The 27,158-nt window shown below is 38.6% G+C and overlaps 1 protein-coding gene across 3 annotated transcripts in view; it reads left to right on the forward strand.

The window, feature by feature from the left end:
* LOC133277500 (cAMP-specific 3',5'-cyclic phosphodiesterase 4D) overlaps positions 1–27,158 on the forward strand; it is a 280,131-nt gene that overhangs the window by 133,248 nt on the left and 119,725 nt on the right. For 2 of the 3 annotated variants that reach the window (XM_061469351.1, XM_061469350.1), the window contains exon 2: positions 25,911–26,102. In XM_061469351.1, the coding sequence (XP_061325335.1) occupies positions 25,911–26,102 (192 nt within the window). Of the gene's footprint in view, positions 1–5,610; positions 5,840–25,910; positions 26,103–27,158 lie in introns of those variants that run through there. The other variant, XM_061469349.1, reaches the window with a different exon arrangement.

The following is a 27,158-nucleotide window of genomic DNA, read 5'->3' on the forward strand; positions in this document are numbered from 1 at the left end:
GGTTGCTAGTGCTTCCAAATGAGTTTCAGGTTTTCTTGTTGTTTTCTTGAATTTTACATTATTTTACTCTTAAGCCACTACTGAATACAGAGGTTGAAATATCCTATAATTCTCTAATAATTTCATTTCCTACTATTAATATTATATCTTGCCAATCATTCAACCACCTGGCAGTCTAACAATTCATGGATTACAAGCTGCTGTTTCAAATAGACTCTGCTTAGACCATTCGTGGCATCTTGTTTACTTGGAAACAAGTCCTTTGTTAACTTACATGGAAGAAATTTATACCATAAATTAAGCAAATGCTTATTTACAGCAATTGCATTTTCCTGCCTGGCTCGTATTTTGGCTCTTGTTTCATATTTAAGTTTGTTTGGATTTATCTATTCTTTAATACCCACTGTTTCACAATTTATTTTTTTGGAGATTAGTGAAAATGTCAGACCAGACCCGATTGTGTTCTTTCTATAAATCAGGGCTGAAAAAAGGAATTGGATGTGTGTCAGGAGCCATTGTGGTCTGTTTCCCTGACTTCTTTTCTGACATTATTCTACATTATAAACCTCTGTATGTATCAGATAATGAGATAGTAGATGTGTGCCTTTTCTTTGACAAGGAAAAAGGCCCTCTACTTAAGTCCGTCTGGCTGTTCTTTGGTTTATATCTTGCATGGTGAGCATTGTGGCTGTTTTGTCCACAAAAATCTTCAGTACTGTAGATCCACTTTTACATCGCCTTTCATAATTTTCATTTCTTTTCTTGTGCTTTAACAAACAGACCTGTAAAATTTTAAATGTAATATTTCCCTTCTCAGCAGCTCATAATACATAAAGTATCCCAAAAAACAAAGTTTCAGTATTACTGCTCATATTTCAGTACACATTTTGATAGCAACCCTACTATCTCTGACAGTCAGTATCCAAAAAGCTGACTACATAGTTACTTTCTCTCCCTCTTTATTATGTCTAAGTCCTGATTTGATGCTTTTGTCTGCCTTAAGTTGCTAGCAGTTCAGAATGTACTGATAAGCTAAACAAGAGAAAGAAATCAGTGATTTAGAACCCAAGAACAGAAAAGCTGTTTACTAGGCTGTTACCCCTCTTGTTATCACAGCAAGTCCTGGTGACATTAATCTTTCATTTCTACCCACATATAGAGGAAATCTGACAAGAATCAAGGAGTAATAGACACAGGAAAAAAAAACAAAACAGTGTTTGAGTGGAAATATACACAGCGTAAGAGATCTTTTAAAAGATAAAATATTTTTGGAATGCATGGTAAGAGAACACATGGATCAAGCCAATGGGACTCCTGGCTCAGAGCTTTCTGGTGATCAGTGCTAGTCACTACAGCTGTATAATTAATAACTTGTTCAACCTATTTCATGCCAGTTCTAAAGCAAGTTGTTCAGGTGTCCTTCATTTAATGAGCATGGAGATAATGGTGGCTGGCCTAGTGGTATAGAAGCTATGCTCTTTCCAGCCTAGTCTGCAGGAGTTTATTATTTGGTTTATCCCCTTAAAAAAAACTGGTCAAGCCAATCTCTTTTAATGCCTCTAGTGCCATCTGCTCTGAATTATATACTATTAAGGGAAGACCCATATTTGCCTAGGTTTCAGTATGACTGAAATGTCCATTTAAAGCCATGTAGGGTCCAGGAAATTTGAAAAAAAAAACAACAAAGTGACTCAGTTGATATTGATGCAGGCACTCTTTTTAAGCTTCTTAACACTATGATTAGTGACTTAATCTCTGATGTGTGTTTTCTGTTATTTGAGGGACAGAGATTTGAGCTGGAAAAATTTTAGGAACCATTCTTTGAACCCCTAGTAGTGGCAGCAGCCTTTATAAAGCCTTAGCATTTGTAGCAACTCAAATGCCACAATTGCCTCTTAAAAGGATTTTCTGTTTTACACCTACGTTCTTCTTTGTACTGGCCAGTTTATTACAGATGTCCTTGCTGTTATGCACATGCACTGATAGCCTTTCCAAATCTGACTTTCGGCTCTAGAGATCTATGTTTCCATGAAGTCCTTACTTATATTTACCAGCAGTGCCACCACTTCTCTTTGATTCACAGGCGGTGATTACATTTGCATTTTTGGCAAGCAGGCCATTCACAGCTGTGAAGCGATGTGTTTTTCTTCTTGGAATTTCCATTCTTGGAAAAAGCTGGAAATTAATAACTAGGAAATGACATTTTGTAAAGCTATCACAGCTTGTCATCTTGTTCAAACAGCTTTTCCACCTCAGAAATGCAGTCCCACCTGTGTCAGATGAACTTATGTCTTACTGATATTTTGCCTTTGCAACTTTCTCACATTTATTTCAACAGTAAAATATAACATCATATTTATTCTCTCAGTATCATTACATGTTTTTAGATGAGTAAAAAGCATGCATATTCATTGCCAATTGGAAATCCAGACTAAGAAAGTTAAGAAAAAGTTTTTTTTCAAGTGACTTTCTAGTTACTTTCAGAGCTCCTTGGAAGAGACTATTAAAATAGAATAATAATAAAATCATAATTTTAATTAAAAAGCCACTGCAGTGTTTTAACTGAAAAAGAAAATCTAAAGGCTAGCAGCTCTTGGAATGTACTTTTGTTCATTACTACATCCCTTTTCTCCAATCTTTAATGAAAAGTATTGGCAAATAGGGTTTTGTTAGCTATAGATATTTATGTGTCAAAAAGGATAAGCTTGGAGGATAAAGATTCTTTATTTTGTTTCTTCCTGTTTCTCCACACAGTCCATTCCACCTTTTGCCACTCTTCAAGTGTGCATATATTCTCTTATCAGGTTATGGATTTTATCTTAATAATTCTGCTGAACAACAATTTTGAGAGCAGCCTTCTGAACCTCTTTGACACTGCTGTATCATCTCTGTGTACAGAGTATGCTGGTGCGCTCAGGACCAGTACCTGGTTTCAAAGTTACCTCTTTTCTTTTGATGTTAAATTAGCCTCAGACACTGTATTCATTGAAGCAAATGAAAAGGACCTGTTTCCTGTAATTCAGCTTTGCAGAGTCAGGTCTTGTGCAATATTCTTCATTGCAGCTGCTCGGAAAATAGATTAAATCCAGCTTTCCATAAAGGACGGAAAATAGCAACAATCACAAACATTACTGTGTAACATAGTAGTGCATGAAGATTAAAAAAATATAAATACTCTCATTGGTTATTTCACTTCCTCAGGTGTCAGGGAATTGTAGCAACTTTTATGTTTGAAGTATAAACACATATATTCCCTCCTTTCTTCTCTATTTTAAATACTCCTGGAGGATTTTTTTAGTTTTAATCAAAAACTTCATGTCTCAAGCATCCTTGTATAAATCTCTGAAATTGTACAAACTCATAAATATTCTGCAAATTATACTTACTCTTTCTAAGTTGCACTTACATGTTGACATTTAAGTTTATTAGCAAAAACTGCATTGGTATTTTAGTGGTGATACTTCAGTTATTCATTAGGGAGGTCAGATATAAACAAAGTTCTGTCTTTATTGCCTGAACTTTTAGCCTCAAAGAAAAATTCCAAAGAAGATAGATAATAGTACACATGCCTTCTTGGCTGACTGCCTTTTTAATGGCATGTCTTTCTCGTGGATGGGCAGGTTCTGGTCAGCTGGCAAAGAGACATGGCTGGAAGTGGTAAAGAAAGAAAAGTACAGGAAAATATGTACTGTCCAGGCTTCCTTAAGGCGGAAGTACCAACGAGCTTACCAGGAGGAGACGCTCACACACGTGCTGTCCTGGCAGGGCTGTATAGTGGGGTATGCCAAGCATGTATTTGGCCACTGTCAGGTTTCTCTCCTTTAGACCTCGGTAATGTTTCTTCGGTTGAAATATTTTTTCTCTTTTCCTTTTCTTTTCTTTTCTTTTCTTTTCTTTTCTTTTCTTTTCTTTTCTTTTCTCTTTTTTCTTTTCTTTTCTTTTCTTTTCTTTATTTTATTTCTCTTTTTGTCTTTTTTTCTTTTTCTTTCTTTTTCTTTTTCTTTCTCTTTTATTTTTATTTTTCTTTTTCTTTTTTTCTTTTTTCTTTCTCTTTCTCTTTTATTTTTCTTTTCCTTTCTTTTAATGCTGTAGTCTTTTTTTTTTTTTTTTTCCCTTCTTCTTCTCTTCCTTTTCTTTGTTCTGGAAAAAATAACAAAAAAGTCATCCCTTTCTGCCTGAATGGAGAATTCATAATTATGATAGAGAAGTCCAACATAGAGTGGACAGAAAATAAAGCCACATTTTAACAAGAATCTAACCAACTTCTTGCCTGAAGTGAGAAAGATTTTCTTTTTTCTTTTACAAACTTTTTTTCATAATATTTTTTTATAATAAATTTTTGGTGTAGTGTTTTTTTCTGGTTTTTGGTGGGGGAAGGTGGGGGGGGGAGTGGAGACTGGTGGAGAAAAGGGTTGCTATTATTCCCTCCATTTTTCTTCCAAATGTTACAGAAATACCAGGTCTAATATCTTCTTTCACTCAGTTTTTTATGATGAGAAAGTCTTGAAAAGTATATTTACCAAAACAAGTAACTAAGCAAGTCTTTCTTTTCTTCTGTTCTTCTCATTTTTTCATGTTTACTTTGAAGAAAACCAGTAAAATTTCTAAATGTCTCTTTTTCCTACACAAATCTTTTTTTTGATAGTTTGATAGTTTCTTGAAAAGCAATGTTTCTGGTAGTTCTATTGCTTTTAATACTACCCCTGTAATAGCAATTTTAGCTCTTCTGAAATGTTTTCTTTTTAATGGCCAGAGCTGTTAGTACTTTACAAAGTACCCATTTTGCAGGTAGGGAAATGGAAACACAGAAGGGGATAAAATGATTCATCACTCTGGATGACTCATCCAGTGAAAGAACAGGTTTTTGTACCCTCTTATCCAAATTCATTCCTGCAAAAGTAAAGAACAAAACAAAGGATTTCCTGATTAGCTTATACAGTAAAACAGCAGTGTCCCTCCCTCAGCTGCCAGGGGGCCCCATGTCTGCTTCAGGTTTCTCTATGTGAGCCAAAAACTTTTGACAGTGAGTTCTACTACAGAATTAGAGGTTAGGCGCAGTGATGGATGGTGCATCTACGATGGTGCCAGCTGGGAGGGCACATAAACATACAGCCACGTGTGTGATCAGCTTAGCAGAGTTTTGGACATGTAGGTTGGGTTTTGCTGAAAACACCTGCTTGAAAAGTACCTTTTATCAAAATTGTTGATTCTTAGAATCAACAGGATGAAATAGCCAAATGTCAGGGGAAAATAGTCAGAGACAAAGCTTGTTCCAAAAGCAAGTGTTAACAGTGACATTTTTTAAGCTGTAAGGACTGGTGATAAGTGCTGTAATTTCTCCTTCTAGGTCTTCCGGATAGCACATTTTGTAGTGTTTCAGAGTGGTATAATCACCTCTTTGGCACCAGCAATTATGGCATGTCCTGTCTCAGTTTTAGTAATGACACTGGTATCAAGAAAATAGACTTTTGTAGTCAAGTTGCCAAACTGCTTTTTTTGCACGAAGTAAAATAAATAATACACATTTTTTTCCTGAATGTGGGAAATTACTTAATTCAAAAGATGCACTTAGGCGTTTGTTTTCTTTTCTTTTTCCTTTTTTTTTTTTTGTAGTTGTAAACAGGTGGATTTTAATAATTTTACCCTAAGAAAGTCTATCATTCAGTTTTTATGATTTGATCAAACTTTGCAATTCTTTTGATAATTTAAACATGTCATGCTTTGTTGTCAGAGGGAAGGCTTGCAGAAGGGGTGAGAAAAGGCAGCATGTTTTGCATAGTGGAGATGTCAGCAGAGAAACAGTTCCAGCAGGGAGGATGGTTGATGGACAAACACAGCAGTAAGTGATCAGTCTGCTCTGCTCCCAAATCCACAATTCGAACTGGAGCACAAAGTTCATTCCCTGGAATCATCTTGTGCTTACAGATAAGTCTGTAGTTGATGAGAAAAGCCTGAGCTGTCCTTGAAGGTACTGATAGTCCTATAGATACATATTTCCTTATAGGGCAGAACGAGTAATAAATTTAGTGGAACATCTTGGTATTGCTTTAGGAGGAGAATGTTTGCTCTTGTTTTGAAATACAGTTACAAGTTTTGGTTTACCAAACCACTCACATTTATAAAAAAGTTTGGGTTGGGTTTTTTTTTTTTCAGTTCCTGTTTCAACCCAGTACATCAAATCTGCTTCCAAGTTTGCTTAATATTGGAAAAAATGTCTTGTTACAAATAAAGAGTGAAAACTGATATTTCTATTACCACATTCCTCCACAGAGAAAGACTTATTTCTGGTGAGACATGTGTAGCCTAGCTGTTTGTGTGGCATTTCAAAACTGTAGCAGCTGGTGGGTTTTTTTCTGTTTCTAGTTAATTTTTGAATCGTTCTTGAGAACTCCAGAACTAAACAACTTCTGGTTGTTTAGGTATTCTACCAAATCAGAGTTGCATAATAGGTATGGTAATTTTACACTTTATAATATGTTCTTTATTTTGTTAATAGTCAAAGTACTGGATTCATAGTTTTATAGCTTTTGCTTCATAGCTTTTGCTTCCAGAATCCAACAGTCATGCGTAACAGGGATCTTACAGTGACTTACAGGAATTTCATAGATGATACGGGAGTACAAGTGGTTTTAGTTAATCATAATGAGACTAGGGATGAAATGTTCCAATAATCTTGAATTTGCAAAAGATGAAGTTAATTTCACAGGAATTGTAACCAAAATTATAGAATCATAGAATGGTTTGGGTTGGAAGGGACCCTAAAGATCATCCAGCTCCAACCCTGTGCCAGGAGCAGGGACACTCCCCACCAGACCAAGTTGCTCAAGGCCCCATCCAGCCTGGCCTTGAGCACTGCCAGGGATGGGGCATCCACAGCTTTTCTGGGCAACCTGTGCCAGGGCCTCACCACCCTCACAGGGAAGAATTTCTGCTTAATATCTAATATTGTAATTATAGTTATCTTGTAAACGATCATGTAGTTTATTGGGTGATCCTTGCTGCACTTACGCAAACAGATGTGCTTTATCACTTTCACCTTTTTTCTTTTTCCCCACTTTTTCATTTCTTTCAGATTTTGTCCAGTAGAGGTGTCATTGTGTGTTCATCTATATATTAACCACTAGAAAGCAAATCTGCAATACTGCATTTGTCTGAAATTTCTGATTGTCTGCTACTAATGTCTGCTGATAGTGACAGCAGGCTGAAAAAGAGAATCAGAGGACAATAGCAGATATAAGAGTTTAGACAGATTAGACCATCTCTCTAACATGGACACAAAGATATACACATTAACCTCGTGTCCATGTAACAATTAAAAATTCAAGCAGAAAAGAAGGAAGTGCCAACATTACTACTGACTTAGGAATCTTGGTTTAGTCCTGTTCATAAATAATTTGATAAAGAGTTGATGAAGGGTTGATGAAGGGCTGGCATACACTGTGGTTATACCATTACGACACGCTTCTTCTTACTCTCTTCCACAGGCATTTGCTTTTGGCCAGTACTAGAGACAGAATTGTGGATCTGATGAGTCTTCAATCCATTCAGTAGCTTCTCAGATGTTTTGAATTAATCTCTATTTTTATCTACTGATGCCCACATAGCTCAAGCAATAGCATTTCAAAGCATATACCTCAAGAATGATGAACATGTAATTAGTGACGTGATAGAGTTGGCATGACTAGTTCAGTACCAGGTGCTCTGCAGCTTTGGCAAATATTATTTCGAGTTCCTGATGATAAAAGCACTTTTACCTTTCTGTTGACCTTTGCCTGATTCACTACCCGTCTTCTGTAGTGAATAAGTATACCACTGACAGCGGCTTGTTCTGCGGAGACCTCTTAGACCCTGAACAAGGCAGGAGGTTTTTTAAAAATAATACAGTATCACTCAATATTTGTTTTCATAATGCACATTTCTGAGGCGATTTCCTCAAGGTTGGCCTAAGCTTCTAACTTCTTGAAATTTACAAAGATTTTCACAGAATAGGCAAAAAATGCATTTTGCAGACACTTGGCTAAATTCCATTTTCTGCTGCAAAAGATGAGTCACTAGAATGTCTCATAAAATAGCTCCCAGATCTTTTTGAAATATGAAAATAATACAAATTTCTTTGCCACTTTCTCATCAACAGTTGTACCATTTTCCCTCAAAAAAAAAAAAAAGAAAAAAGAAAAAAGAAAGAAAATTTCAGCACCAGTGGACAGAATTTAGTAATGGTAAAAGAAAAGAGTCTTACAATGGGAAGCATCAGGCAGCTATCTTAAGTAATGTTATTAGTTATAGCATTAAAATAATGCAATAAAACCTGAAAAAAATAAGGTCCAAATGTTCCATTATTGTAGATTATCATTTGCTCTGCACTAGTGGTGAGAATTATATTTCTTGACGTACCAGGTATTCAGTGAATGTGCTCAGAGTCTACAATAAGCATAAAATAAAATACAGTATGAGCATGTACACTCAAGATACTCCAATCTCGTCACTCTTGCAATGCAAGATCCTGTCCTTTTTGTTTTGCTTTAGAGGTTGTTGCTTGTATGTGACAAAGCTGTAGGAGGCATTTCCAGAACCCAAATCACAGAGTGGACATTGATACATTTAGTAGAAGTCTAGGGAAGTGGAAACAACTAAAAATTTATTAAATTTCATAAACTAAGTACAAAAATACAATAAAAAATAAAAAAAAAAATACAATAAAAAGAAAAAAAATCCAAACACCCAGAATGTAAGGAACTGGAATGGAAAGAACTGAAGTGGAAACGATTTGAAAGAAACAATTTTGAAAAAGCAAAGTGTAAAAATTTTAGATCTCTGAAGTTCTTAATACCTTGAGCTTTTAAGCTTTAAACAATACATGCCATGATTTAAGTGGTAATTGCTGCTAACATATCCCAACATGAATTTTTGTGGAAGTAGAATTCATATGTGATTTATTGCCAGCAATTGTTTATTGCAAATACAGGAATGTTACAACAGAGTGAGAAAAAATTTTGCTTGTCAAATACAATTATGTCTCCTTTTAATGAAGCTTTCACTAGCATAGGGAATCTAGAACAACACTTTTGCTCTTGTTTGCAAACACTTCTTTGCCTAAAGAGACAACTGCAGTTTCTTGTCCAGCTGCCTCCTGTCCACATTCCTCTGAAGTTGGCCTTAATTTCTAGTAGGTATCTGTGTGTGCGCATCGTACTGGTGAAACAATCTTATCTTCTGTGGACAGGGTTGTTATAGTTTGGGCTATAGGCCTTCTTGGTTTTAGACTTTTCTATCCACAACCTTTATCTATTTTCTGGGAGACACACTTTATGAAGACAGGTTGGCTTTAGCTCAGTTGTGCAAAAGATTGTGAAAAAAAATTATAACCTGCATAATGCTGAGGGATGCAACCTCCTTTTGTCATGAGTGTCACACCTCCTGGCTCTTTCAAACTCTGTATTTTCCGTGCTGTATTCTCTGGGATGGGAGGTTAGCCAGGAGTAAACACCACTGTTTTTTCCTGTCAGTGTCTGACTGGGGCACTCTTTGCCAAGGATCTCAGCCACTAAGCATAACCGTATCTTCTATGACAGTGTTGAGTGTTCATTGTCATTGTAGATATAAGTGATGAGTCTTCAGCAGGATGTGTTTGCCAGGAAGCTTCCTAATGCATACTAGTGTTAGCGCTGGGGAACATTTATACCTATTTTCTGTATCCTGTGGGGTCTATCCATGAGTACTTTACGGTATTGATTTAAATATTACAGGTCTGAGAAGCTACCTCTTTTTCCAAATACTTGCTTTATCACACCACCAATTCAAAGAAATACATGAGCAATTTAGCCATTTCTGGTAATGGCATCTGGGTGAATTCACAGAAGGAGGAGGCTAAGCTCTTAGAGCGTATTGGATTTTCCTTCTCTGACAGCAGTCTGCTTCTCAACTGTGGTCTTACATTCATTTTTATATTCTAGTTTTTTTCTGAAAGAAAGGTGTTCCCCTAATATCTTAAGGGAGCTGCATTTTACTTAGGATCAGTCAGGATGTTTGATAGATGGTTTGCATATTTTTATAAATTCCTAAATAAACATTTTGAAATGCTTTGATATTTGATTCAAATGCATTTAAAATAAGAGAAAAGCAGTAGTACTGTGAATTACAGTTAATACATGCTATATAGTCAAACTCAGTGCAAGTTGGTTTTGCACCCCAGTGTCCAAGTACTGCTCAGAAGGTAGTGCTGCAGAAAACAAAAAAAATAGTGGGGATACTTGGATCAAAACTTACCCTGGAAGGAAAACCAGTGTTGTTCTAGAATTTCTTGAAGAAATTAGGTGTTTTTTTGGTTTTGTTTTGTTTTTTTTCAATGAGTTTGAAGGTACTTCCATATTTAGGGCACAGAAAAAAAAGGGTACTTTAGGGAAAATAAGTGCAGACAACATTATGGAATTATTTAAGTGAATGGGGACAGATAGTCTGTAATTAAGTAATGACAATAACAAAGTGGAGAACCACCAGTGGTTCATCTGAGTCTGCACTTCCAGAACTGCAGTGTGTCTGGCAGGTGCCTGCAGCAGTGGGAGCTCTCAGGTGGCTGGTCAGCTGTTCAGGAGCAGGTTTGCTGCATACCCCTTCTCATGTCTGCATTAATTTGCTCTATTTTCCAGCTTTCTTCACCTCAGATTATTCAAAATAGTTCTGATTCTTCATTATTTTATGCAGAGTTCCTAATTCAGACCTCAACCTGCAACAGATTTTACCAGACATCTCTGGGAGAACAGTTTCACTGGCCTTTTTCTATTGTCTAAAAATGGGGATATTAGTCCCGGTAGGATTATTAGATCAATAGAACCATACAAAGTGACTTAAACCTAGTAGAAGGCTGCAAAGATTACCACATTTATTTGAAAATATTTTGCATTTTGTTTCTCTTGCAGTTTTTGTTTGCATTTTTATTATACTGCAATAAGACAGTTATTTCAGCTTCAAAGAAATATCAAGACATCAAATTCATGTAAGAGGATCTGGAATCTGGCATTGTTATCTGAACATCACATTAGTAGGAGGATATTCATTTGCAAGATCCAAGTTCAGAGAATAAAAATTGACAAGTGAGGGATTATCCCCTCCAAGGAAAGAATAAAAGGCATCAGAAAAAGAATCCCGGTATGGCTAAGCATAGCAAGCAAATTGATTTAGTAGGTGCAACAAAGGCTTGCACGCCAAATGGATAAACCACTAAGGTATAATTAAGAATAATGAGGTGCTATTATGAAAAGTACACCTTGATTTGAGTATGAAGAGATTGTTCAAAGCAAAAATCCCAGATATGTAAGAGTTGTCATGAGAAACTTCCTGCTTGGAAACTTCATGACAAAAACATGAAGCAGTTTGTTTTGAGAGATAGGTTACATTTCCCAATATTCTTCCTAGAAAATCATGAGATAGAAGCTAAATATATAGTTGGAGTTCCTTTGCTAACATGTTTGAGCAGACTAATTATTACAAACCTTTTGTCCTCAATCCCCCTTTTTTCTTGTCCAATTGCAAATTCTTTTGCAACTGAGTTATTTCATTTTTATTTAAAGTTTCCTGAAGTATTTCCCTGTTTCTATTTGATGCTTAATTTTGTTTCTCTTCCATTTGTCATAGTTCATCATGGGTTGTTTGCAACACCAAAAGGAGCATTGGACCGTTATGCATGTAATTACAACCATTCCAATTATTACAAATATAGTAAAAAAACAGCTGTCTCAACCAGGAGAGATTGGGTACCCATGATGTTAATTTTTCCCAAATTTCCTCAAATCCCCATGAGGTGTTGTCCTGAGCCACCTCACGAAATATTTTAACTTGTTTCCACATTTGCTTTAGATCAGTAGTAATTCTTCCACTTCGATCTATACAGGAACAATCTATTCCAATTTGTCTTAAATGGGATAGGGAGGCCAATTAAAGGAATACCCAGTCTCTCTCCTGATTTAGGTAGCTGAGTACAGATCCAACAATCACGCTTGTTTAAGACATTAGTAACATTTTTTATCAATCTCAGATATAGATTTTGATTCCATGCTTCTACACCTATTATTATTCAAGTCCAAATTATGATCGATGTAGTCTCTCATGAAGTTCTTCAGGAAGATATTGAAATGAGCAGTGGATCCAGTGGAAATGACTTCAGTGGAAATGACACAAATGATTTTTTTTGTTTTTCTTTTTTTTTCTCAGCTCGCTCCCTGGAATGTCTGTACACCAATGCGCGCAGCATGGGAAATAAGCAGGAGGAGTTAGAAACCTGTGTTAAGTCAGGAGACTATGATCTGGTGGCAATTACAGAGACGTGGTGGGACAGCTCACATGACTGGAATATAGTCATGGAGGGCTATGTCCTTTTCAGGACAGGCAGGCCAGCCAGGAAGGGTGGTGGGGTTGCTCTTTATGTGCGGGAGCAACTACAATGCACCGAGTTCTGTCCAGGGGCAGATGACGAGCGAGTTGAGAGTCTGTGGGTGAGAATTAAGGGGCAGGCTGGCAGGGGCGATACTGTTGTGGGTGTCTGTTACAGACCACCGGATCAGGGTGAGGAAGTTGACGAGGCCTTCTACAGGCACCTGAGAGCGGCCTCACAGTCACAGGCTGTGGTCGTCGTGGGGGATTTTAACTTCCCTGATGTTTGCTGGAAGGACCACTCGGCAACCCAGCCACAGTCCAGGAGGTTCCTCCAGTGTATGGATGATAACTTCCTCCTGCAAATGGTGGATGAGCCAAGCAGGAGAGGAGCGCTGCTGGATCTCATCCTCACTAACAAGGAGGATCTGGTCGAAGCAGTAAGGGTTGAGGGCTGCCTTGGTTGCAGCGACCACGAGATGGTGGAGTTCAGGATCTTGTGTGGTAGGACTAGTAGAATAGCAAGTAGAATTGCAACCCTGGACTTTAGCAGGGCAAACTTTGTCCTTTTCAAGCAATTGCTAGGGGAAATCCCATGGGCAGGGCTGCTTGAAGGTAAAGGGGCCCAAGATAGTTGGTTGGCATTCAAGGATTGCTTTTTCTGAGCTCAAGATCGGAGCATCCCGACATGTAGGAAGTCAAGGAAGAGAGCCAGGAGGCCTGCATGGCTAAATAGGGAATTGCTCGGTATGCTCAAGTGGAAGAGGAGAGGTTACAGGTCATGGAAGGAGGGGCTGGCCACTTGGGAGGAATATAAGGCTGCTGCTAGAGGATGTAGGAAGGCAGCTAGGATGACTAAGGCCTCCTTAGAATTAAACCTGGCGAGAAGGGTCAAGGACAGCAAAAAGAGCTTTTTCAAATACATGGCAGACAAAGCTAACACCAGAGGCAATGTAGGCCCACTGATGAACGGGATGGGTGCCCTGGTGACAGAAGACACAGAGATGGCAGAGTTACTGAATGCCTTCTTTGTCTCTGTCTACTCTGCTGCAGGCAGTCCTGAAGAGCCCTGTACCCCTGAGACCTTAGATGAAATCAGGTCAACGGAGTGGTTTGCCTTAGTCAATGAGGAATGGGTTAGAGACCAGTTGAGCAATCCGGACATCCATAAATCCATGGGTCCAGATGGGATGCACCCGTGGGTGCTGAGGGAACTGGTGGAAGTCATTGCTAGACCACTCTCCATCATCTTTACCAAGTCTTGGGAAATGGGAGAGGTGCCTGAGGACTGGAGGAAAGCAAATGTCACTCCAGTCTTCAAAAAGGGCAAGAAGGAGGACCCGCGTAACTATAGACCGGTCAGCCTCACCTCCATCCCTGGGAAAGTGATGGAACACCTTATCCTTGGTGCCATCTTAAGGCATATCAAGGATAAGAGGGTTATGAGGGGCAGTCAACATGGCTTCACCAAGGGGAAATCATGCTTGACCAATCTCTTAGCCTTTTATGAGGAAATAACACGGTGGATGGATGATGGCAGAGCGGTGGATGTGGTCTACCTTGACTTCAGCAAAGCATTTGACACAGTCTCCCACGACATCCTCACAGCTAAATTGAGGAAGTGTGGGCTGGGTGATCAGGTAGTGAGGTGGACTGTGAACTGGCTGAAGGAGAGAAGGCAGAGAGTTGTAGTCTATGGGGCGGAGTCTAGTTGGAGGCCTGTGACTAGTGGAGTGCCTCAAGTGTCAGTACTGGGACCAGTATTATTTAATATATTAATCAACGATTTAGATGAGGGAATTGAGTGTACTATCAGCAAGTTTGCTGATGACACGAAGCTGGGAGGAGTGGCTGACACGCCAGAAGGCTGTGCTGCCATCCAGCGAGACCTGGACAGGCTGGAGAGTTGGGCAGGGAATAACTTGATGAAATATAACAAGGGAAAGTGTAGAGTCCTGCATCTGGGCAGGAACAACCCCAGGTTCCAGTATAGGTTGGGGAACGACCTGTTAGAGAGCAGTGTAGGGGAGAGGGACCTGGGGGTCCTAGTGGACGACAGGATGACCATGAGCCAACACTGTGCCCTTGTGGCCAAGAAGGCCAATGGCATCCTGGGGTGTATTAGAAGGGGGGTGGTTAGTAGGTCGAGAGAGGTCCTCCTTCCCCTCTACTCTGCCCTGGTGAGACCCCATCTGGAATATTGTGTCCAGTTCTGGGCCCCTCAGTTCAAGAAGGACAGGGACCTGCTGGAGAGAGTCCAGCGCAGGGCAACTAAGATGATTAAGGGAGTGGAGCATCTCCCTTATGAGGAAAGACTGAGGGAGCTGTGTCTCTATAGTTTAGAGAAGAGGAGACTGAGGGATGACCTTATTAGTGTATATAAATATATAAAGGGGGAGTGTCACGAAGATGGAGCCAGGCTCTACTCAGTGGCAAACAATGATAGGACAAGGGGTAATGGGTACAAACTGGAACACAAGAGGTTCCACTTAAACTTGAGAAGAAACTTCTTCTCAGTGAGGGTGACGGAACACTGGAACAGGCTGCCCAGGGAGGTTGTGGAGTCTCCTTCCCTGGAGACATTCAAAACCCGCCTGGACACATTCCTGTGTAACATTATCTAGGTGTTCCTGCTCTGGCAGGGGGATTGGACTAGATGATCTTTTGAGGTCCCTTCCAATCTCTAGCATACTGTGATACTGTGATATGTGTGGGTCCTGAAGACTCGATGCGCCATACTTCTTCTTGGTTCTGATGTGTTTCTGGTGCTTGAATAATGTGTCCAAGCAAGTTGTTCCTTTATCTTCACTGCTGTAAAGGTGGTCAGTATTATCTGGTACGGTCTGCTCCACTTCTCCTGTAGAGAATCTCCTGAAAAATTCTTAATATAAACCCAGTCTCTGGATCTAAAAGGGTGAGTTGGATAATTCACGCTTCTCGCTCTTGTCCCCAGTATTCTCTTCTTTCTTTTAATTGTTTTCGCAGATTGACCAGAATCTCTCAGAGATAGCCTTCTCCCACTTCCAGAAGACTTTCTCCTTTAAACTGGGGCTGATATGGTCTTCCATATAAAATTTTACATGGCATAGCCTCTTTTGACCGAGGTTTAGTTCGAATTCTTAATAGAGCCAGTGGTAAACCTTGGTACCAATATTAATTAATTTCCTGACATCTTTTATCAGTCTGTTGTTTGATCCGATGAACCATCTTTTCTACTTGCCCACTGGCCTGAGGCCTGCATGGAACATGTAGTTGCCAATCAATTTCTAATTTTTCTGCTAATTTCTTGTAACTATTTTGTGCTAAAGTGTGAGCCTCGGTCAGAAGAAATTGCTTCTGGTACTCCAAAACAAGGTATTATATCGTTTAACAATGTTCCAATTACTTGTGTTGCATTATTTTTTCCACAAGGGAATGCTTCTGACCACCCTGAAAAGGTATCTGTCAATACCAACAAATATCGATAACCTCCTTTTCTAGGTAATTCAGAAAAATCTATTTGCCACTGTTGTCCCAGATAATTCACTTTTCCAATTGTCCCTACATGATTCCTGTTTTCAGTCATAGGGTTATTTTTCAGACATAGTTGACATTGTTTTGTCACTAATTGCACTATGGTATAGAAACTTCTTCCTATGAGCTGTTTGTTTAAATGTTCATACAAGGCATTACTTCCCCAGTGTGTTTTGTTTTCTTCTTCTTGTATCAACTTCCATAATTGATTATAGGGGATCACTACTTGCCCATCAGCTATTTTTATCCAACCCTTTTCATTTTCCTGTCCTCCCAAGTCTTCAGTTAGTTTCATATCTTCTACCTAAGTTTATTTTGCTCAATTACCAGTTTACTGTCAGGAATTAAGGACATCACCTCAACCCTTTCTGCTGCCCATTTAGCCTCACGATCAGCCAAATTATTTCCAATCTCTTGATCAGAGTTACTCTTTGATATCCTTTACAATGTATGATAGCCACTTCATTGGGTAATTGTACAGCTTCTAACAATCGTAGAATTTCCACTGCATGTTTAATTTGTCTTCCCTGGGTATTTAAAAGGCCTCGTTCTTTCCAAATTGTTCCGTGTGCATGATCTACACCAAAGGCATATTTAGAATCAGTTCATACCTTTATCCACTTGTCCTTTGCCAACTCCAAGGCTCTAGTCAAGGCTTTTATTTATGCCTTTTGTGCTGAGGTGTTAGAGGTTAATGAGTTGTAGTTATGGCATATCCTGCTCTTTGTTTACCATCTTTAACAAAGCTGCTGTCATCCGTGAACCAGGAATCTGCACCCTCCAGAGGCTCCTCCTTCAGATCTAGTCAGCTCAAATATACTGTCTCTATAGTGGCCAAGCAATCGTGAGTCAATGGTTCGGTAGGGGTTTCCAGAACACCATAATCATGGGTCCAGAGTTGACACCATCCTGTCATTCACAGAAATGCCTGGATATCTTTAACTGTAGATGGTCACGGTGTTTGGCAGATTGCTTCCTCCTTAGCTGCTCCAAGTTCTGGTTGTCCTCCTGTTATTTCGCATCCTAAATAAGATACACGAGTTAGAATTAGTTGAGCCTTCAATTTAGATACCCATTATCCATTTAGCCCCAGAAAGTTTAACAGTTCTACAGTCCATTGAACACATTCTTTCTCAGTTTTGGTAGCAGTTAACAGGTCATCCACATACTATAGTAAAGTTCCTGTCTGGGTGGGTGCTCCCCATAATTCTAATTCTAGTGCCAATTGATTTTCAAAAATGGTTGGACTGTTTTTAAATCCCTGAGGTAACACCGTCCATGTGAGCTGTGTCCTTCTTCCTGTTTCAGGGTTTTCCCATTCAAAAGCAAATAAATTTTTACTTTCTTTGGCCAGAGGCAGACAGAAAAATGCATCCTTTAAGTCCAGAACGGTAAACCACTCCTGATTAGCATTCAATTTAGTCGATAAGGTATACAGATTAGATACTACTGGATGAATGTCCTCCAGAATTTTATTGATTGCTCTGAGATCTTGAACTAATCTGTAACTTTTCCCATCAGATTTCTTTAATGGCAAGATAGGAGTGTTATATTCTAATTCACATTCAATGAATAATCCATATTTTTTTTTAAATTATTTCTTTGTTTCCCTTTTGATCCTCCAATTTTAAGGGGTATTGTTTAATTGTAATTGGGCAGGCCCCCCTTTTATTTCTACTTCAACAGGCAAAGCATTTTTTTGCCTTACCTGGAACTTCAGATGCCCATACCCCCAGATATACCCGATTAAAGATTTCTTCTATTTCAGGGAGGTCCTCCTGTTTGCTTTTCTGTTGAATTAAAGATAAACTCAAAACTTTAATTAATTGTTCATTTTTGACTCTTAATTCCATTTTGCCTTCTTTAAATGTTGCTTCTCGCCCTAATAAAGCTTTTTGGAGGATTTGGTATGCATAAAAATTTATGCATTTATGCATTCCTATTTGTTTTCCCAATTTATACTCTAAAGGTTTCAGAAAGAATGCTTTTCTTTGTTTTTGTTTCCTTATTTTTTTTAATTTTTTTTCTTGGTGGCCAGTAGCTCCCACATCTGTAACAAATTCTTTTCCTCTGATTTAACGTTGAATAAGTTGCTCCTGTATCCACTAAAATTCCACTTTATTTCCTCTAGTTCCTCATTTTAATTTAACCAGTGGATCTGCTCGGGTAGATTCCCCAGGTCCCTCTCAGTCCAGTTCCAATTCAGTTACCGGAGCCACCCCATGGCACTGCCCCCCCCCCCCCCCCCCGGGCAGTCTCACTTCCGACGTCCAACCTCCCCATAGCACGCGCACCGATCCAGTTCCACAGACGAGCTCACTCCCCCACCTCAGCACGACATCCCTCCCCCCATGCTCAAACACAGGAGCTGCTCGAGCTCCCCACCTTTCCCCCTTGGTTTTCCCTTTTTTTTTTTTTCGCAGCTGCTCACCCTGCTCCGCAGAGGAGGCTGCAGATGCCTGCCTCTGCAACAGCACTTATGGTTTAACCCCTTCGTAACTCTGAATGTGAATGTGCCGCTTGTTGCCAGTGACGGCAATCTCTTCCTCCTTATCAATATCAGATAAGACAGATGCAGAGGGTGATCCTCTCGGAAGTACCTGTGAGACATGATTTTCCAACCTATCTTCCTGATTACTGTTTTTTTAACTTTAAACATCTTTCCCCAATATCACAGGCTGAACATATCCAGCTTAACTTTCAGTTTTTCCCTGTCCTTTTCCAAAGCCAAAATTAAGGAATCTGGCGGAGCTATATTAATTTTGTATTCGGCCTGTCACTCCGCATGATTTCTTAAAATAAAAAACATATCTGCATACATTACTTCAACCCTTGCCACCTCAAAACAACATTAATTGTAACAATGTACTATAGTTCAGAGTTCCATTTTTAGGCCATTTTTCCTGATCTTCCACAGTATACAAAGGCCACCATCGGTTACAATATTTTGCCAATGTTTTCTTATTTACCGACCCCCCAGCAGACCCTCCAAGTGCTTTCCAGTGTGCCAAAATGCACCCAAAGGACTCGATTTCAAGATCTCTTCACTCTGCTGATTTTTCATTATCAATCTCCAATTACCAATTTAGACTTTATGCAAGATGCCCCCTGCACCTTACAGACTATATAAACGAAAAGAATACCTTTTATGAGATGGTTCTTGTCTGCTCCTGCAGTGGTCCAAATGAGTCGAGGGGTCCCTCCGGGAAAAATTCCCGAGGGCCCTAGGGAGCCCTGTCCTCAGCAGAGGGTCCTGCAGTCGAGCAGAGACGGTCCCATCTGGGGTGCCAGATTGATTCGGAGAAAACTCCAGGAACAAACTTGCCAAAAAAGTTTAAGTTGACAAGCAGGTATTCTTTATTCCAGCACCAGGAGACAGGGGGGATAGCTCCTCCAAGCGTGTCTCTCCCAGGCATCAACCAGGCTGTGATTATATTGCCCTTAAACATACATATTCATTAGATTGCATACATTACATCATACTTCTTAGACAATGCCTCCTGTATGCATACAAAAATGTGGTAGTGGGCTTTCGGACCCCCAGTGGTTATTTCTTCATCACCTTGTTTTAGGATCATTGTCATATCAGTAACCACCAGGTGGTTCTGGCAGAGCTTATTTTAGTAATTTTGTTTTCTCTATAGTTGCTAACAAAGCCTAACATTCTTGAGATTACTTATTTACAACCCTATTCTTCAATCAACCCCATTCTTCAATCCACCTTATTCTTCAATCAACCCCACTCCTCATTTATTTTTGCAGTTTTTTTTCTGATGCTGCATATGAACTTGTTTACAACTGAACTTCAGTAGAAGCCTATGGGAGGGGTTGATTAGTGACAACTTGTTTCTTTCTGATAAAGAAAATTCTAGATCATTTTTTATTAAACCTGGAGGTAACTATGTCTAACAAAAAAGGGGATACCCAAGTCAGCTGTTGGCTCAATTTAATGATTAATTTCTTGATAGGCAATAAAGACATAACAAAAGTGCTTGTTGCGTCTACTTGATGAATGTAAAGTGTATCTAAAATTAGTATTTCACAAAGAAAATTTTATAATTATTTGGTGTACTGCCGAATCTGTGGACAGATTTACAGCTGAATTCAATGAATATATTTAGCATATAAAATAAACCAAAATGCATCAATCAAAATAATCTCCCAAAGGAAAAGATTTTTGTCTCTGTCTTCATTTATTCCTTTCACTGCAAAAGACTCTAAGAACTGTAAATTAATGCAATAGAATTTGTGTCTACCTCACAGAAGATGCTTTCTGATGGCATAGGACTTCAGGAGTCTCTATAGTTTTTGAAGAATTGGGTCATAATGACTGTGATTTCCACAATAACTGAAATGGTCTGTCCTTATTAAAAAAAACACAACGAAACAAAAACAAAACCACAAAAATACAAACAAAACGAAACAAAAAAACAAACCAACTAATGCAGGATAAATCCATCACATCTAAGAACAAAATTGTAAACTGTCCTGCTTTGACTGGAGACACACACATCTCCAGGACACACCGTAATTAATGCAGTTAATTGCTTAATTGCTCTACGAGCACACTACGCTCTGCCTGTTGCATCACATCTGACAGCGAAAGAGCTTCCCCTACTCTGGGCTTTCATACCGAACCATCCTAGAAACAGGCACCCTGTAATTCTCTGCCTCCAAGGTAGGTCCCACGACCTGACGTGGCCCACTGCCTTTTTTATCCTCTTTAATCTTCATTTGAAGGGACCGTCGGCTCGATCCTCCCCTTTCCCCAGAACCTACAGGCTGCCTTTTCCAGGGTGGGCTCCGGCCCCGGGGTACAAGCCACAAAGAGCTTTCTTTTTCCTTTGAGGTGTAAATAAAGTTTTATTACCTTCCTTTGCTCTATTAGAATCTGCCCAAAGGCAGTAGCTACAGGGCAGCTCTTCAGTTATAACGTCAGTGAATTACAGCTGCTACGCCAAATAAGCTCATTCTGTGTGATGGTGTGGCATTGTGCTTCCAGGTGAAAACTTCCCTGAAGGGACTTCAGGGAAGTCAGGGCATTGAGATGCATAGGTAGATCATAGTACTTACAGATGGCTGGAGATACTGCTTGACCCTAGGAGATAACTGCTTGACGCTAGGACAATGGAATCCTTTGAAGGGGGCCAAAATTTACTCCTCTAAAACTTGATTGTCTCTCTGTAATGCTTAAAGATAGCCTTAAAAGATACAATGTCCCCAGAGGATGAATTAATTTGGCTCCTAACTCTCCCTCCCCATAGTTTCCAATATAGGATAGGCTGAAGATGGAAAGAAAGGGAGATATCAGGAGTGCTGTTAATGTTGTTAAAAAAGTCTAATAAACTCTTTGGAGTGGAAGTTATTTTTTTCCTTTTTCTACTTTTGCTTACTTCTCTAAAAACAAAACAAAAATCCCCAGCAAGATGCTACCGGATTAAATTGCTGATCTCTCAGTAACAAGGAAGACCAACATTAAGATTTTCTATGCTGGCTTAATTGTAAATTCTTGTGCATATTCATTATGATAGCATTATTCCTTATGTAACTAAAAGCTATGTTTTGTACACAGATCTTCCCCTTTTTCTTTTAGAGAGTAGGAGAGCATTACTTAAGGACTCAGAAGCATGTCCACAGAGAGTTTCTTTCACTGTGTAAAGAAGCTGTGAACTGATGAACAATGAAGTACTGCAGAGATCTGGGATACAAAACCTCTCCTGTCCTTGCCACAGATTCCTACTACTGTCTGAAGTGAATCACTAATAATCTTCCTAAGGGTTTTTGTGGTGTTATTACTTCTTGTCCTGTTTGGAGCACAGGGAAGATAAGTTGCTCAAGAGAGTTCAACACCTTTATCCCCATCTCCATCCAGAGCCTGGATGATGCACAGTGGGCAAGACATGCAAACACAATATGTAGCCAAAAAAGGAAAAAAGGTTGAACTTTCATCCCATGTCATGTTTGTCATCACTGAACACTGAATAAGGCAGGCTCTAAAGATAAATAGTATCCACTAATGTCATAAAACATTTTGTCAAAATGCAGACACAAAAGTTGCTGAATTAGCACTGGCTTTTCATAGCTTTGTCATCTGTGGAGTTGCAGCAAAGCTCTTTGAACACAGAAAATTCTGTGGAGTGCTGTGTCAAATTGCTCCTGTCACTAAAAGCAGCTTCAGTTTGCATGTGTTGTGCAAAGTGCCTGAAACTAGCTGCAAAACAACGGTGGAAAATCCTGTCTCTAAATGGGCAATTTCTGCCTGTGAAACAATAACATAAGTTTCTATGCCTTCAAGTAACAATTTCCATGCTCCTTTTTCCTTTCTAAAGACCACCATCCACCAAAGTGGAAGAAGGCTGAGGAACACACACTAGTGAGAGAGCAACTTTTGTTTTGTAAGTGAACATGCCCTTTTTAATTCACAACATATTCTTGCTGTGGAAAGGTAAATACGAATCAACCAAAGGTGACTTTCTGATATTTCTGCCCAGGCTCATCAAAGAGTCTATCTTATCTTGTACCTTAAAGTTTGTGTGTTTGTTTTTTTTTCCAGTGTATGCAGCAAGAAAGAACAACTCGTGTTCTTCAATTCCCCATTTTGATCCTCATTTAATGCAGTGTGCTCAGCAGCTCCATTTCTTGCAAAAAAAAAAAAAAAAAAAAAAAATCGGCCAAAGAAACAATTTATTTGCTTTTCAGTGCAATAACACATTGTTCATTTAGATTTTTACTAAATTGTTCTATGTAAAAATGCAAGCAATGTTCTCAGAAAGTAGGAGCTAACCAAGACACTTAACTGCTGTAACATTTTAGAAACATTTCAATATAAACATACTTTTCTGGCAAACCAGTGCCGTATTCACATTCCCCCTTTGACTGTAGAACTGAACTTTCTTTTTTCTTGATACGTATTTACATAAAAGACATTCTCGTTGAGCAGAATGAGCCAAGTCCTAGTGGCTTTGGATCTTTCTCGTTACTTTCTACACCCATCTAGTGGACACAACCAGTACCACAGGATAAATTTCCTGTCACGACCCCGATGTGCACGTCTTGCACATACCTGTAGTTATTTGTTGGTGCAAGCCACAGGGACTCTCCTAGCTGATGAAACTGCAGTTTCAGCTAATAGACTTTCAATTAAAAAAAAAAATCAATCATTATTTTATAATCTGACGGTGATAGCATTCATAGAAACCTTAAGTTCTGACTGGGAGAAATAACACTGATCATAAGATATTCATATCATGTCCACAACGGGTGGGTGAAAAAAAATAAACAAACCTGAAAAAAAAAAACAAACCATGTATTTCTTTAATCCAATAAAATACCTTATGATCAGATGAATAATTAAGTCTAATTTAAATGAAATCATTAGTTACTGCTTATTCAAAATTTTCCTGTTGTACTAGAGACTTACATTTACCTTCATTTATCTTCCACTTTTAATTTTTGCTTTAGACGTTTCAGAGTACTTTACATATGTCTGAAATGATACTGGCATTGCAGAAGTTAGTCTTATTGAGCACAGGACTAAACAATCCTCTGCTGTTTAACCTAAAATTGCATGAAAGACCTGCATTCAATAGAAAAGCAAAACATACAAACTGTGTATTGTTTAGGAGTCTGAATAGTCTCACAACTGTTTAAAGAAAAAAGAAATAATTAGGCAATGAAATAGGAGTGTCAGGAAAATTTGATAAAGTGAGCTCACAGATGTTGCAAACCCTTCATTGATACTGTATTTTGTGTTCCTGGAACAGTCAGGCATTCAAAGTCAAAAGATACTGTTTGCTAATGAATAATAGTAGTCATGCTAGTAGTAATGGCAATATGGTTATTAAAAGCAGAAGCTGCAAGGATGTTCTAGTAGTATCCATGGTATTATGCCATTTCCAGTATGTTTTCTTTCTTTTCTCTTTTTTTTTGTTTTTGTGAGCAGATCTCACAATGATCACAAAGATGCAATAATAATTAGGGAAAATGTTTTCCAAGAGCACCCCACAGGCTGTGGCAGAACTCTCATTTGATGTCTTATGGGTTAGCTTTGGTAGTTTAAGATAGATCATGTTATGTAGTAGCACATTTGAGGACACAGAAAAAATATTTAGACATAATCAAAAGAAATCAAACTTGGGAAGAAGTGTATGTGTTAGGATTTGCTGACAGTGAATTTTTCTGGAAACAACAGTGAAAATAGGATTAAACTGCTAAGCTTGGTTGATTTCTTTCTAATTCCATTTTCTAAACAGTTAAAATTTTGCTTTTCTACATTCAGACTGTGAAAAGTGAATACATAATAAATTATGTCATCCGAGAGCAGCAGAAAGATTGCAGTTTCAGGAATATGTGCAAAGTAACAATGAAACAATGGAATAAAACATGAAACCAAGGTCCATTCTGTGCCAGGCAATGTACATCTCTGTCAAAATAAGCAATAAGTGTTTCTTTGATTGGTTCATTTAACAAAGGAAAAAAGGCCATTGGAATGCTACCAGTAAAACATAAAGCTTCAACCTCACTGCAACCTTGGGTCCCTAATAGATAACAGAAAGAAACAAGCTGGTGTGGAAAGCAGCATGTACCTGCTGTGACTCCTGCACTAGTCTGAAGTCTAATCAACAGCTGACAAATATTGAATATTTTCTCTTCTGCTGTCATTAGATAGAACTGAAAACTGGTGGATGTCCTTCACAAAAATACTGGTTTCAAAATGAGTACTTTAGATGCGTTCAATGTATGCATACTGTGATGCTAACACTGATCCATGTTTAAAAAATAGTGTGAAAGATGCTCTATTTATTCCTCATTCCTAAATGCTGTAGCAGTATTATTTAAGTTCCCATTAGTATGGCAAACAAGCCCAAGTAGTTAGAAGTCAAGGTCTCATGCACATCTTTCCTACTGTGCTGTAAAGCTAAACTGATCTTTGGTTTTAGAGAGACACAACCAACTAGGGAAACAGAAATAATCTGCTTCTGCCTGGATAAAATGTGCTCCATCCCACCAGATGGAGACATAACCTTGCTAATCCACACATCTGTAACCTCTGGGATTGCATACCACAACACATGAAGTCTAAAAGCAGAGCCACATGCTCCGAAAAGACTCCATATGGTACCAAATGCAGCTGTCGGGCTGCTAGGCAACGTGGATTGCCATGAGCACGTCCTCTCAGCACAGCCAACCCTAAGATAGTTTCTAATTGATTGCAAACTCCCATTCAAGGTCTTTACACTGATTTTAAAAAGCCCTTTGTGGAAACATTACAGACTACATGAAAGAGCATCTTCTCTCTCCTTCTCTCTCTCCCCTTGCCCTTCAGCCTCTCATGACGGCGGTGTTCCCTCAGAATGATAAGCCTGTTTACCTCTCTTAATACCAAACACAATAACTAGAAGTGTTGGATCTAAACTGCCTAGTTCAAAAGCATGAATGGGCACAGGAGTTGTGCTGCTTGGCAGTGAGCAAAGAATTCTTTTCTTCTATATGTTTGTAAAATAGCAACTGTAATACATGCAGACATGCTCAAGCACACACATACATCTTAATCCCACCCCAGAGTTTCATTTATTGAGATAGACAAAATATATTCTTGAAATATTTGGGTAGTAATGAAATATTAGGGTCAGGTACTCAATAACAAGAGAGCCGTTAATTGCCTCAACAGTGGGAGACAGGATAAGGAGGGTCCAGCTCAAGAGACTTGGGGCCCAAGGAAGAAAACAACGAAACTTCATATTCCTTCAAGTGCAGAGCTCACAGATCTCTGCATGCAGAGATCCATAATGTTTCCTGTACTCCTAATAGTGATTTTTCTCTACAAAATTTATTTTCCTTCAGAGTTCTTCTTTTTTTGTTGTCAGCAATTTTAAAGTGTATTTTGGTTTAGCAGTGGACTTGACCCGGTCTTTATTTACAAATTTTTATCAAGAAGCAATTACCTAATGATAAATTTGTCAGAAAAGTTTTTATTACTTTCAAAATTCTTATGTCAATGGCATAAATCTTTTTATTCTTTCTTTTTGCAGTTTTGATGTAGACAATGGTACGTCATCGGGACGAAGTCCCTTGGATCCCATGACAAGCCCTGGATCAGGGCTAATTCTTCAGGCAAATTTTGTCCATAGTCAACGCAGGGAGTCTTTCCTTTACCGGTCAGACAGTGACTATGACCTGTCTCCAAAGTCCATGTCCAGGAACTCCTCCATTGCCAGTGATATGTAAGTACATAAAATACTTTTAGCCTATGTTTTGTCCTGTCATGTGATTTTTCCAGCCACCAGAAATTTCCTTTAAAAATCAAAGACAGTAATCACTTATGCTATTGAAGTAATGGATAATTGCTTGTTTATTTCTTTACTGAAGCTTGTACTTGGTTTTGCAGTTTTCTGAAACTAAGGATATCATGAGGGTGTACTTGGTGTGTTTACACACTTTATTAGCTTTGACAGAATAGTGAAAACAGTTAATACTATGGTGTCCAAACACTAAGGAGGGCTCTGATTTCCTGGCTAGTAAGTTCTTTTCAAGAGAAGTGATATAAACTCAATTTCTGCTTCTTAATGTTCTTAGAAACAATTCCATTTATTTTCACCAGGTATTTTTATGTTTTTGGAGAAAAGATTTACCAGATGGCAGAAATTAAAAAATCCGAGAGAAGCAAAGGTTACTTCAGATACCCTTTTAAGTAAAAGGCAAAATTTTAACAAAAGGCTTTTGGAAAGTTATTCTTTCTGACTGTTCTTCTCTGTTGTGTGTATTTTCTGCTGGTGGGTCGTATTTTTGAAGTATGTGTGTACCCCAAGTTGCATGGGTAGTGGAAGTCAATTGCAAATCTCTGTTTTTTTGTAAGACATGGAAAACATGCTAGATAATAGCTTCTAGACGCTTCTAAGTAGTAGAAATTAAGAATAACAGATTTGTTTTTTGTTTGCCTTATCTGCTCCAAATTTCACTGCCAAGTAGGAATTTATGGTTCAATTACAAATCACTAAAATAAAGGACAAGGCTTGTAAGAGTCCCCAAGGGGCAAGGAGGTCTAAAATGTTAAAAAAATTCAGTATTAAGTTAAAAGCTGATTTTTTAATGAGGCAACACCCAATCAATATGCTCTGTAAAAAATAAGAGTACAAACAGCAAAGGAAAAAGTTTTTCATTATAATGAGTGAAATTTCACCTGATATTTAATTTGCAGTCATTATATATGAACACTCCTATTTTCAGCTTACATATAATTTTTAGAAATGTTGATAAGAACATCTAATTATAGCTCTCTT

Source organism: Pezoporus flaviventris, unplaced genomic scaffold, assembly GCF_033815535.1.
Source record: "Pezoporus flaviventris isolate CSIRO_AGI_PZ_B2104156 unplaced genomic scaffold, CSIRO_AGI_Pfla_v1 ptg000057l, whole genome shotgun sequence".
NCBI classification, from domain to species: domain Eukaryota; kingdom Metazoa; phylum Chordata; class Aves; order Psittaciformes; family Psittacidae; genus Pezoporus; species Pezoporus flaviventris.